The 12862-nt window shown below is 36.8% G+C and overlaps 1 protein-coding gene across 7 annotated transcripts in view; it reads left to right on the forward strand.

Annotated features, from left to right (window-relative positions):
- USP45 (ubiquitin specific peptidase 45) overlaps nucleotides 1-12862 on the forward strand; it is a 104407-nt gene that overhangs the window by 54248 nt on the left and 37297 nt on the right. Inside the window, exon 9 of one of the 7 annotated variants that reach the window (XR_005597155.1) lies at nucleotides 7810-7908. The exons of 5 other annotated variants lie outside the window; for them this stretch is intronic. Coding sequence is in view for 1 of the 2 variants with exons in the window: in XM_039532920.1 (XP_039388854.1) it covers nucleotides 7877-7908 (32 nt within the window). In the remaining variant the exon portion in view is untranslated. Of the gene's footprint in view, nucleotides 1-7809; nucleotides 7909-12862 lie in introns of those variants that run through there. One more of the 7 variants, XM_039532920.1, reaches the window with a different exon arrangement.

Below are 12862 nucleotides of genomic sequence, written 5' to 3' on the forward strand. Positions count from 1 at the left end.
AACTACTTGATTTCTGAAGTTTTGCTCCAATAAAAGGATAGCCCCACTGAATGAAAGGCACTCTTATTAAGCTAATAAATAAGAGAGGCTTGGGAGCGGTTTGTCTGTTTATATACCATTATGTTTAATTTCACTCTGCACAACGGAGCTTCACAACTTCAATGTCAATGGGCAGCAAAAATCTTACGAAAAAAAATGAGTGGGCAGCAGTCAATATTAGACCACAATAATAAAAGAAGCTTAAATCACAGTATAAATTAAAGGCCTGGAATTACGTTTTCAAAGTTGGCTTCGAGGTTGTATAGTAGTGCATAAGAAAAGTACACTCCCATTTGTACCTTTTGTAAATCGGTATGGAGTGTTATTTCCATCCTCCTTACTCCTCTTGCTTCTGTAATGAAGATGAACATATGCCTCCTTTGGGCCCCATCTGGAAAAAATCATTGGAGATAAGTGTAGGGTGATCCTTTGGCTCAAAAGTGGAATATGCTTTCTTCAGAACATCAGCCCATCCTTACCCAGGCAGGAAGGAATTCGTTCCAAACACTCAGACCCCACAAGATAACACATTGCTTTACCACTAGACTATGCTGGCTCCAAATGTCCACATTTTTTTTTTATTTTTTGCACTCTTTTAACTTACAATTAAAAACAATCCATTTAATTTATGGGCTGAGATATATTGCAGGTTATTTAAAAAAAAATTTAATTATGTTTCAGGTTCTAATTATACCTTAATTTTGGTATAACTCTTAATTAGACCTAGAATCAGTTAATTCTTTCTGAAAAGATTGTTAGTATGCTTAGTATTTGGAATTTAGAACATTTTTAATAATTTTAGAAATTACTAATATATTTTAACATTTCATTAAATGTAATTAATATCAGAGCCCTTAATCTTTGTTATATTTTACAGTATATTTAAAGGGAAGTTATGAAGCTAAAACAAAATGTTGAATTTTGTCCTTTTTTGCTCCTTTATTATATATGAATGGGTCTTCAAGCTTTCTTTCTTTAAAAAGTTATCCTTTTTTGTTTTTTTACATTTTGAAATATGAAGACTATTCAGTCCTCACTTCCTCACAGCTGGAGGTCCTTGGCAAGAGAAGGTCTGAATAGAAATGGTTATTATTTGAGCTTAATCTCTCCACAAAACTGAAATGAAGAGGCAGCTAAGGTTCTCTCTTAGTGTAGGATTCAGCTAAGATTGTTATAGAATCATCATCCCCTCTCCCTCAGTTTGATGGAGGTAAAGTTGCATTTAGAAAGCAAGTTTGACAACCTTGTGTGACATCACTCTGTAGGTCCTTCAAAATTATTACTAAGGACTTCCAACAAAGAAAAAAAAGAGCCCTGATATTTCTAAAAATACATAATCTGTAAGATATTTTTTAATTATACACTTTTTTTGGCTTTACAGTTACCTTTTAATAGGAAAAAAAATGTTAACCTACTAAAAATTTGCTCCCTGAGTCTGTTAGCAAAAATTTATAAAGAAGAAAATATTGGATTTTTATTAAGACCAGACACTTTATTTTTAATGTCATAAGATGTCACTACATCAAATGGTGGTAGGCTTGTTTATTGAAGTCTACTTTAAAACATTGGAAATATAGCAGTAGTGATTTGCCAAAGCTAATTAGTGGCCTACTAGTTTGTTCTAGATCAGATTGCCTGATCAGAGAATGGCTGGCTATAAACTGGAAACCAGATGTCAGCCTACTTTATTTGGAGCATGGTAGCAGTATTTTGAAGCTAGTATTAACTGGCTGTTGCTCTGAAATATTAGCCAGCGTACTAGAATGGAAGAAGAAGCTGTAACTGAAACTAACTTTACTGTGAAGTTTTGTTCTAAATTTATAGCTACTTGAAATAACTTAAAACAGGATGAATTAACAAAAATGCAGTTTTTCCTTTTACATAATTTTACCTCATCTTTAAGAAATGTATGTAATCAGATATTCTTCAACAAATGGAATCATCCACAAAATATTTTTTACTGAAAATAAACAACCAAACATATTCTATTCTGTTATGTATGGATTGCAAAATTGATTTCAGAAATTTTCTTTATTTTGAAATCCTCCTTCCCCTCCCGCCCCCCGTCAGTAACTGCAAATTAGAAAGAAGAGTAGATCTATTCATCTTTTAATTTGGGAAAAGAAAGTTTGTTGAATTTGAAGTAGCTGAAACATGAACGGTTTCAAGAAGGTAAAGTCCAAATAACTTCTAGTGGCGGGGCGGGGGGAGAAGAAGAAGAAACACTACATTGGAAAAATACTCTGGGTTTGTGGTCTGGTGAACCCAGTGCATTCTCCACTCAGGAAGTGAGAGAAGAATTATCAGCCACAGGAGATATAGTCTTGTAGCTGTGTGGGATGAGATTACCTGTTAGTTCTTATATGGGTCCATATATAGGAGTATGAGGACTTGGAGTGCTTCAGCAAAGATTTTTAAATGTGATCTCCCTCTCCCTGCACCGGAGGTCAGTATCTCAGTCCACAATTTGTTGGTCTAGTAATGGATCTTTCTTCAGCAGGAGAAGTATACTGACGCTAACTGGATTTCACTTGACTAGCTGCTTCTGAGTTGCATGATGATTGTGAAGGTGGGGAGTTGTGATCTGTTTGTCATGACCCTCCAGAATGTAAATATACTTTACATAATGGTCACTTACAAACCACTGGAACAATTTACCAAGGGTTGTAGTGGATTCTTTATCACTGGTAACTTTTTAAAACAAGATAGGATATTTTTCTAAAAGATGTGCTCCAGGAATTATTTTGGTCTGTGTTATACAGGAGTTCAGATTAGATGATCACATTGTTCCCTGCTAGCCTTGGAATCTATGAATGTATGGTGAAATGGCAATTTTTAAGTCTAAGTAGGTGAAATACTGAAGCTTTCCGCAACTCATGATACATTTTCCTTATTCTTCATGTTTACAACTACAGTACCTGCTTGGCAGGAATAATACAAGTCTGCTACTTTTTTTACTAGAAAACATGCTGTACTCTAATAATATTGTTTTCATGTGTGATGTAAGGCTGGTTCCTCAAAAATAGATATTCTTCCCTAGTGTTGATATAGGTCATATGGGAAGTGTAGATCTGGATAAAATTGGTATTAATGTAATTTTTATACTCTAGAAGACTGAGATACACTCTTATATGGGAGAATTAATAACACTATTAGTGTAAGATGTGAGCGGCATTGCTATAATTAAACATCTGATGCTAGCAGTTCTTCTAGAGTTTGGTACTAGAGATTCAGTTTTCAAACGTGAATGCTCAGTTTTGCTTTATTCATGTTCCTGTAGGATGTGAGGTACCCAAATACTTGCTTAGATGTCAAGTGCCACTTTAATTACCCAAGTACAGAGCTAGATACCTTAACTGTTTGAAAATAACACTTCTGAACTCTTGCTACCATCTAAGGCTAGAAGTGTTTAGTGAAAGAGAATTCAAGAGGCTAAGGGGGAAAGAAGAACAATAAGGGAGGAGTTGAGGGGGGAGAAGAGTCAGCAATGCAAAGGTGAGGATGGAAACAGGACATGTAGAGAGATGAAACAAAGAGCTGGTACCATTTACCAGTCCATGACAAGAAGCCCTGACTCTAAAAATAAAGCTAAATGTCATCCAGGAAGCCAGGAGTGAAAGGAACCTGAAGGGGAGGTGCAAATTGGCTGACTAAATGTTTTAAAAAAAAAATTATTGGGGCGTGACCCCTTCAAAATTGTGAGCCCTGTCTTAAAGTTCTAGATGAGCAATTGAATACCTTTTACCCTTTTATGTATATTAAGTATATAAAGGGGTCATTTGTGATCATTTATAATAAAACAATATAAAACAATAGTGTTAATTTGGGGGGAATGGTTGTGGTGGGTCGATCAGTTGAAGAAGGGGGGGGGGGAGAAATAAATGGATGATTCTTTCCATAGCAACTGTTTAGCGTCTGGTACTAATTCATCCACTGTTAATTTTGTTAGTGTTGCAGCTGTCAGACGTTTTGCTAGGACAGATTGTGTGCATAGCTACAGGGCCCTTCTGTTTGTTTTCCACTATTCTGAATATTAGGACTGCAGACTTTTGACTTATCTAGAGACTTAGTGACTGACACCTCATTTATGTATTAAGAGAACCTAAATATTTCCTATGTTTGTTATGGCTGAATAATTTTATCGGTGGAAGAAACTTCAGTTACTTTGTTTAGATTTGTGCACCAAGTTAATATTGCAGTACTTGAGTGATTAGTGTCAATGAGTGTATTTTCAGGTATCAGAAAAACTGCTCTGTACTTCCCCCATAATACAACTAATTGTTTTTCTGCATGAATGTTGCTAAACAAGATTTTATTGCTGGTCTCCAGGATGACATGGAACAATTTACTTCTGGTGAAGAAGAGATCTCGATCTCTCTCTCTTTCCTGATGTATTGTAAAGCATAGGGAGGGATTCACTGGGGACATGGTGAATTGAGATTACAAGCACTTATGTGTACTGAGCTTTTTGGGGAGACACCTTACAAAATGCTTGGAACATTCCATCATCATCATGGCTGCTGAGAGAAATAATGTTTATGGAAAGTTGAGATAATGCTACAGGTGATTCATGGAATGAAGGCAAGAGAAACCATTTTTCTTTATTTGTCAGTTTGTTAGGACACTTTTTTTTAGAAGGACGATTGAGGATTTTCCACAATTTTCTTTGTTTTTAATTGAAAAAGTTCCCAGGTTTCACTGCTCACCTTACTTCATTAAAACAAACAAAACCCCTCCCCCAGCATCAGACTGCAAGGGATGCTTCTTTCCTGAGTGACCATAGAGAATTTTTGAGTCTCTGTGACCCGCATAAATGTACTTGCACCACTTCTGTAGCTCTGTAGCAGAGAAAAGGGGACCTATCAGGCTGACCTTTCCCTCTTGTGCTGCTGACATAAAACGACATATGTTGGTGTTGTGGACCCCCTTCCATCACTGCAAAATTAAGTAGGTGACACACCATTCTTTAAATTAGACTAAAGAACACTGTACGGAACTTCAGAAAAACCTAACAAAGCTAGGTGAATGGGCAGCACAAACTTGGATGAAATTAATTGCTGGCAAGGCAAGGTGTTGCATGATGCCAGGAATAATTTGTACTGCTCATATATGTTCCTGGATTCTAAATTAACTATAACCACTCAGGAGAAAGACCTGTACATCATTTTGAACAGCTCAGTGAAAATATTTGCTTTGTCTGTAGAGGTGGTAAACAAAGCAGACAAAATGTTTTTATTCAGATGTATAAAGAACAGGATACAAAGCAATACTGAAAATATTTTAATGCCGTAATATAAATCATTGGTATGCTCTAACTTGGAATACCGTTTAGTATCTTTTTTGAGTATCAGAGGGGTAGCCGTGTTAGTCTGGATCTGTAAAAGCAGCAAAGAGTCCTGTGGCACCTTATAGACTAACAGACGTATTGGAGCATGAGCTTTCGTGGGTGAATACCCACTTCGTTGGATGCATGTACCTGACGAAGTGGGTATTCACCCACAAAAGCTCATGCTCCAATACGTCTGTTAGTCTATAAGGTGCCACAGGACTCTTTGTATATTTTTTGAGACAGACTGTCCAGAACTGGAGAGGCAAGGTGGGTGAGATAATGTCTTTTATTGGACCAACTTCTATGGGTGAGAGAGACAAGCTTTCAAGCTACACGGAGATATTCTTCAGGTCTGGGAATATCACAGTTAAATAAAATGTGGAACAGATTTTTTAGTATAAGTAATTTAATACATATTTCAATGGACCATTCAAGGTGAAGTGGCCTGTTAACAACCTTCCAGTCATAGGGGGGAAAGGAAACAGGGGATGGGGGAGAAAGGCACCTGGGTGAGGTTTGTCAGTGAGTTACCCATTTTTGTAATAAACTGTAAATCCAGTGTCTCTATTCAGTCAGTGATTTTTAGTGTCTAGCAAAGTTATTACCAGTAATTTAATCTGTTCCATCTCGTGTTTAACTGTGACACTCAGAGTACATTTCCCAGACCTGAAGAAGAGCTCTGTGTATAAGAGATTACCTCACCCACTTGCCTCTCTAGTATCCTGGGACTGACAGGGCCACAACAACACTGCATACATTTAAAAAAATAAAAAAAATAAAAAAGAGGATCCAGAGAGAGGCAACAACAAATATTTAGAGGCACAGATGTACTTCCATATGAGGAGAGGATCTTTAAGTATTTTGTCATTAACTTTCCCATGACTTGTGAGGAAAGCACAGTAGATAAGATTTTTTTTAAAAAAATTTAAATTTTTTTTATAAATCAAGATTATATATTGCCTTTGTATAATGTGATTGGACTACTTTATTACAATTGTGGATTTTTTTTAGTGTGTTGCTTAATTGTGAAAAATAAAGGGTGACTTAATGTTGAATACATATGAAGAGTATTATACTTTAAAAGAACTGGATTACTTTAAGAAAAAATGTATTTGTAGTGCGCATGTTTAACTAGTACTGCATAATTTTCATTGTAAAAAAAATAGCTACATTCTAACTGGTAGATAATGATTAGAAACATCTTTTTAGCTGATGTACAAGATATAAATGTTTGACCCCAAGATCAGCAATGAAATGATAGGCTTAAGTAATAAGTACATGGCTGTCACAGTTGTCCTTCACTTCTTATGACCATTAACAGGAGTTCAACCTGTTCTGTCGTTATACTGCTGACACTGTACAACAGGTTGTAGCGCATTGGCACTGGCTTCCATATGTCGGCACATCTGTGAGCGGTCAACTCAACCAACCATCTTAGAGTCCTCCACTTTTGCCAAGGATCTTGCTTGAAGCATATTTTCAAGGAGACCAGAGCACATCTTTTAGTTGTCAGATTTCTATGAATCAGTGTTGATTAATTCTTTTACTCTCAAATTTTTGTTAATAAGGATAGGAATCTTCCTGTAAATATCCTGCATTGTACTGGTTCACCTTTTTATATTCTTCTCCCCCCACATCCTCCCAACATAAACAAAAAGCAAACCCACTAATCCTGAGCATTTTTCCACAGCATTGTAGAGATTTAGAATTAACTGTGGCATTATATAGCACGTTACAGGCATGGGTGCCCAATTGTTCATCTATTAATCAGTGTGTTAACAATGACATCACTTGTCAGTCAGAGTGAACCAGCCAAACCTTACTTACCATCTTTTAAAAAACGTTTTCCTGTCACTTCACCTTTAAAATGTTAACTGTTATACTCCAATCATCATTTCGTTCCATATAATAGCATGTGATAATTGTTAGTTCTTTCAGTTAATCCATTTTAGGTATAGTGAATGTCTTAAAAATACAGCAAAGTCTAAATTTTTTTAAAAACAACCATTTCTAGCCCTGTTAAATGCCCCTCACACTACAATACAACTCTAAAACAAAAGGTGTCTTAATGATTTCTGTTTAATCGGAACTACCACATCTTGTTGGTCATACATGTCCTTTCCCATTTAAGACAATAAAGTTAATATGTAGAATATCAAATGAAAATGTTCTCCCTTGGAATTTTTTACTAAATTAATTCTGATTAATAGTATATGTTGGTAATTAATGGGAAACTATATTGTACATCCATTAATGATAATGAAAGATGTATGTAATTTCCTTGAATTGCATTACTAATTTTGGGTGTTTTAAAACAACAGTAAGGTATATACAGTAATACTGAAAGTCTCATATATGTAGCGAAACCCAGCAGTTCTCCGGCTAACATGTTTTTCCAAAAGTGAGTTGATTTTACAGCTTGTTACTTAAATAAATTTCAGAGTGAAGAATGACTTTATAGATGTCACTTCTCTTGCCCTATGTTAACCTAGAAGACCTCCGTAGTGTATGACAAACAGGCACAGAATGCAAATTATAAGGTACTATATTTACAAATATGAGTATTTGATCTGCACATATACTGTGCATTTGTGTAATTATTAATGCTCGTTATTGTCATTTATTTTTGTTTTAGCATCTAGGACCCCCGTGTTTCACATCCTTTCAGTGTTCCTTTCACAGGCTATTGGTATGATATTTCCAAAGCAAAGCTGACCAGTTCTGTTACAAGACTAGAAAAAATCATATTGTCTTATAACTCAAGACCTTATCTGGACAAGTGAAATTACTGTGTATTGAACAAGGTGATGACATGCATTTAAAAGTAAATGCACTGAATAGTCAGAATGTGCAACCTGAGCCTGAAAATGAAAACTCTCCCTCTTACGTTGATTTAATTTTAAATATAATTGAGCAGTGGAAGAAATAGGTTTTTTTTTTTTTCTGACAAGTCTGCTAATTTGATGAAATTCCTACTTGGGCTCTGCTCAACCAGTTTTGCCCCATACTACATTTTGGGGAGGGTGCAGGTGGCTAACTATGCATGTGCTGTTCCCTGTCTACCATGTGATACGGTGTTCATTTTATAAATAGATAGCTACCCATGTAGCTTACAAACATGTCATTTGTAGAAACTGTTGGCTCAGCCTGCAATAATTTTGCTTTCTTTGGGTTTGAGAGGTGGACAGTGATGCCTCTGACACTCTTAAAATAATAATTTTGCTAGTGGTCGTTTCAGGTTTTTTTCATTTGTCTTGGGTAATAACTGTAAAATCAGCAACTGCCAGTGTTCCTGCTGTGTCCTTGCCCTGACTCCCAAGCTGGCTCATTTCTTTTGCTGCTGATGCCAGACACCATAAAAGAGGACAGCTCGAAGGATGCACTGTGAAAGGACAAGGACAACACCAGACATATGTTTGGATTCCTTGTTTGACAGATTTCTAATTCGTAGGGACCAGAAATTTTGTAGGAGTAGACTGCAATAATTGTGGTGTTTCTGAAACCTGTGGTAGTTTAGATCATTGTTTAATGTGGGAAGTATGTAAGTCTGGTAGTGGTGTAGGGAGGGAAGTGTATACTAGGAATTGTAAGCAAGCATTTGATATTGCACATCTAAAAGATGCTGAATTTTACTGGCATAGACTCCTGTTCGTTGTTACCAAATGAAGCATACAAAATAAGTGTGTGTGTGCATGTGTACCTCATTGAAAATGTGACACACTGAGTTTTGTTTTGTTTTTTTACTCATTTACCTCTTGTTACTCGCCTAGCCCCGTTCTTATATCTAGTATCATGGATGCATAAAATAAATTAACTTCCCCTGTGGACGAGGAGCCTCATAGGAGCAAGAATAATGAATTTTGGCTGATTAAAACTCCCTCATTTATTTATTTCAATAGCTTCCTGTTTTTTCTCTCATGTACTTGAAAATGTTCAGCATGCAGTTAGATAATCTCTTTCCTTTTGCGGTGCTTTCAAAGAATTTCATTGTAGATTCAGTGCTCTCCAAATAGCATTCAATTCTATATTTATATTCATTGGGGCATTTGGAATTCATATTCCCCAGCTTTCCCTCTAACAGCGTGACAGGATATGTGTTTGTCTGAGTGCATATATTCCAGTAATTCTGAGTTCTCCTGGCTGGTATTAATTGCAGAAGATTGTATTGGATGCAACAGACCATGTAACAGTTATTTTGTTGACTTGGGGAATTCATGTACATGGTTTGAGTAAAATTTTTCTTCCTTACTCATTTTTGGCTTTTTGCCTATCCATGGATGCATACTCCATATCACTTGATAGTAAGACGGTAAGTGAAATAATCTACCAAAAATAGCTGTAAACAAGAGTAGATAAATTAAAGAAATAAATAAATGGAGATATCTTATCTCCTAGAACTGGAAGGGACCTTGAAAGGTCATTGAGTCCTGCCTTCATTAGCAGGACCAAGTACTGATTTTGCCCCAGATCCCTAAGTGGCCCCCTCAGGGATTGAACTCACAACCCTGGGTTTAGCAGGTCAGTGCTCAAGCCACTGAGTTTTCTCGATAGTGAAATTCTGTCTTTGCTATTATTTTTCATCACAGAATTTCTTCTTCAGAAGAGGCTGAAGAAAAATGTTCTGTAGCAAATTCCTTGAAGAACTGATCTCAAAATTGCTGCCATCTTTTATTGTTCTCATTGGAACTGAGACCACAAATTTCCTTCATCTAATATGACCACTGCTTCCATTCTCCTACTCCTCACTGTGTTCCTCTCTGTCTTCTGACAGCATAGAGGGCTGTTATTTTCTCTGAGGGCAGCTTGGCTTCACTCCTACTGGGAACCAAGGAAGGTGGTAACAGTTTCAAAAGAAGGCAATTCTGAGTGAGTTTCTCTGAGGAAGCTGGTTTTGTTCTTCAGCCTCTGCAGAAGGAGAAACTTCTAGTTATGAAAAATAACAGCAAACCCACCATCCCTACCATTAACTCTAAATTTATTTTTAGAAGCGCATTTCTTTACTTTGCACCAAATCTACTGAATGGAGTGGTGTAGGAGGATGTAGAGGTGGAGGGCTGGAGGCAAGGGAAACTATTGTGTGTGCATGGCAAAATGCAGAGGACAGAAGACCAGAGAAATGGGGAACTTGGGGCCTATATGTATAAGGGAATGTGGAGGACAGGCAGGAAAGGAAAAATAGGATAATGCACTCTGACTGCTTTGTGCTGCTTTGGTGATGCAACGCAGCTGTAAATCTAGCTTAACTGGCCAATATATTCTGGATGCTTTGTGCTCTTCCAGTGTGTCATAAAGCTACCAGAGAAGACTGGTGAAACTGGCCTTAAAAGTTAAAATGATTTAAGTTTGATATTACTTATCAACATTTCTGTACAACCATTAAAAATAGCATATGGTAGCATTCTCTTTGGGCTTCTTTTTAGTGTTTATGTATGAAATTTTCAGGGATTTTTTTTTAAATTTGCAAACAAAAACTAAGATGGAGTTATGGTAGATAATACATATCAGTAATATATTAATGATTACAGGGATATTGTAATTATATCAAAAGCAAGCATTACAAACCTAGGAAATTCAGAGTTAAGGTTAAACTTAAAAGAAATCCAAACATGTTAAGATATGGAAATGCACAAACAACTTTAACTGTGCTCTGCAGTGGCACCATGCAATAACTGGATGATTATAATGAAGGCATTTTACTGTTTTTGGTCCCAGAATAGATTGGCTTTTAAAGACTCGTGAATTTTTTAAACACCTCTCAAGATATCATTACAGGGCAGAGTTAAGGTTGTTTGGGTGTCTGAACTGTGTACTTCCATATCTTAAAGTGTAGATAATCTAACAATTTTTAATTCAGCATCTATATATTTTTTTAGAATCCTGGGTCTCTACCATTCTTTTTTACCATAATGCCAACTACATTCACAGGAGGCTGTTATCGTACCAATCACTACTATTATTAACTTCTCCTTCTCCTTTCAAACATTACTTGGCTACTTCTGTCTTTCTAGATAAAAATAACACTGCTTCCATGAAGTATTTAGGAAATCAAAGACCATTCTGGATCCATCTGTTTGTCTGTTAATCATACTGTCATTTTGTGTGGTTTGTTTTTTGTTTCTAGGTCTTGTAAGATTGTTTACATATACTATTGGTACATAATTCCATTCCATTGTACAAGTACAGGAGCCTTCCACACTCTAAATGGTCAAGCTTCATTATTGGGAGCAATCAGGAAGCCTTATAAGGTTCCCTGCTAGGGTCTCATCCTCTAGTGTTAAGGATTATTAAGGGTGATTAAAGCTCTGCCAAATTCCAGATTAGAACTTCTCAGACGCCACTTTCCTCTGTGTAAACTTTCAGCCACGGTCTTTTCCCTCCCTTCTGACCTTTAAACAGGCTACTTCCATGGACAGTATTTACCTCTGCTGAAAACATTGGTAAATTGCTGCCTTTTCCTGTAAATACCTTTTTTCAGTTTATCATAAAGATATAGAACATTACATTACCCTGTTTTGTTCCCAAATCTAATTCACAGGAATCAGATCATTAACCTCCTTTCTGTCAGTCTAAGGGAGGCCTTTAGGCAGACTCTGCCATAGCCCTGACAATATCCAGTGTGTCTCTATAGAACAAAAGTGCTTTGTAAATGGATGCAGAGGGCTCAAAAGTATGAAAATACTCTAAATAAATCATAGTTAAATGGTCATTAATGTGTATTAAGGGACCATTACTAGCATAAGGCTTGCCGTAGCCACTTGCAGTATGACCCACTCTTCTTAGAGGATGGCTTCCTCTTGGGCTGAAAAGGGAGTCTGCTTCGGTGGATGAGATCAGTGCAGTATCAGTGTAAAGCTTGATTCGTCCCTTTACTCATCATTACAGAGTGACTGTAAGAATGTCTGAACATGCAGTCTTTGGAATTCTGGGAGCCAGTGTCTTAGATCGTATTCCTTGCTTTCCTCCATAGCTAGCCTGCTTGGTGTCAAGATAAGTACTGCTAAGAAAGGAGGTTCTCTCACAGAAAGGAAGATTTTGATCTTACTTTCTCTGTAGAAGCCAATCCTGATTTGAGTTCTAACTGGAGGTGGCGTAATTTCCAGTTGCATTTTGTTTTATCACTTGGCGAGCTCAGGGTGGCTGCAGGGGGAGTCCAGCTGCCCATTAAAAATTGGTCTTTCCACACACCATCAGTTTGCATGGATGAGACCAAATCTTCCTTCCTCCTTGCCAGTTATGGAGATGGAAGGTTATTAAAGGGAACTAGGATGACAAGTACAATGCAGCTTTCTCCCCCATGGAAAGCTTTTGCATATGGTATATACATACAAGAAGGGAACAGAGAAGATTAACTTTGAGTTATAATTGTTTTCAGGGCTTCTTAGGTCATCCTGTCTTAATCTAGAAGGAACAGATTCTGATATCTTTATGCTCGTACTGTTGAGCCTGGGTAAGGATATTAGAATCTGGCCCTTACACTGTAAACTTTTTGGGATG

The sequence above is a fragment of the Mauremys reevesii genome, linkage group 3 (assembly GCF_016161935.1).
Source record: "Mauremys reevesii isolate NIE-2019 linkage group 3, ASM1616193v1, whole genome shotgun sequence".
Classification (NCBI taxonomy): domain Eukaryota; kingdom Metazoa; phylum Chordata; order Testudines; family Geoemydidae; genus Mauremys; species Mauremys reevesii.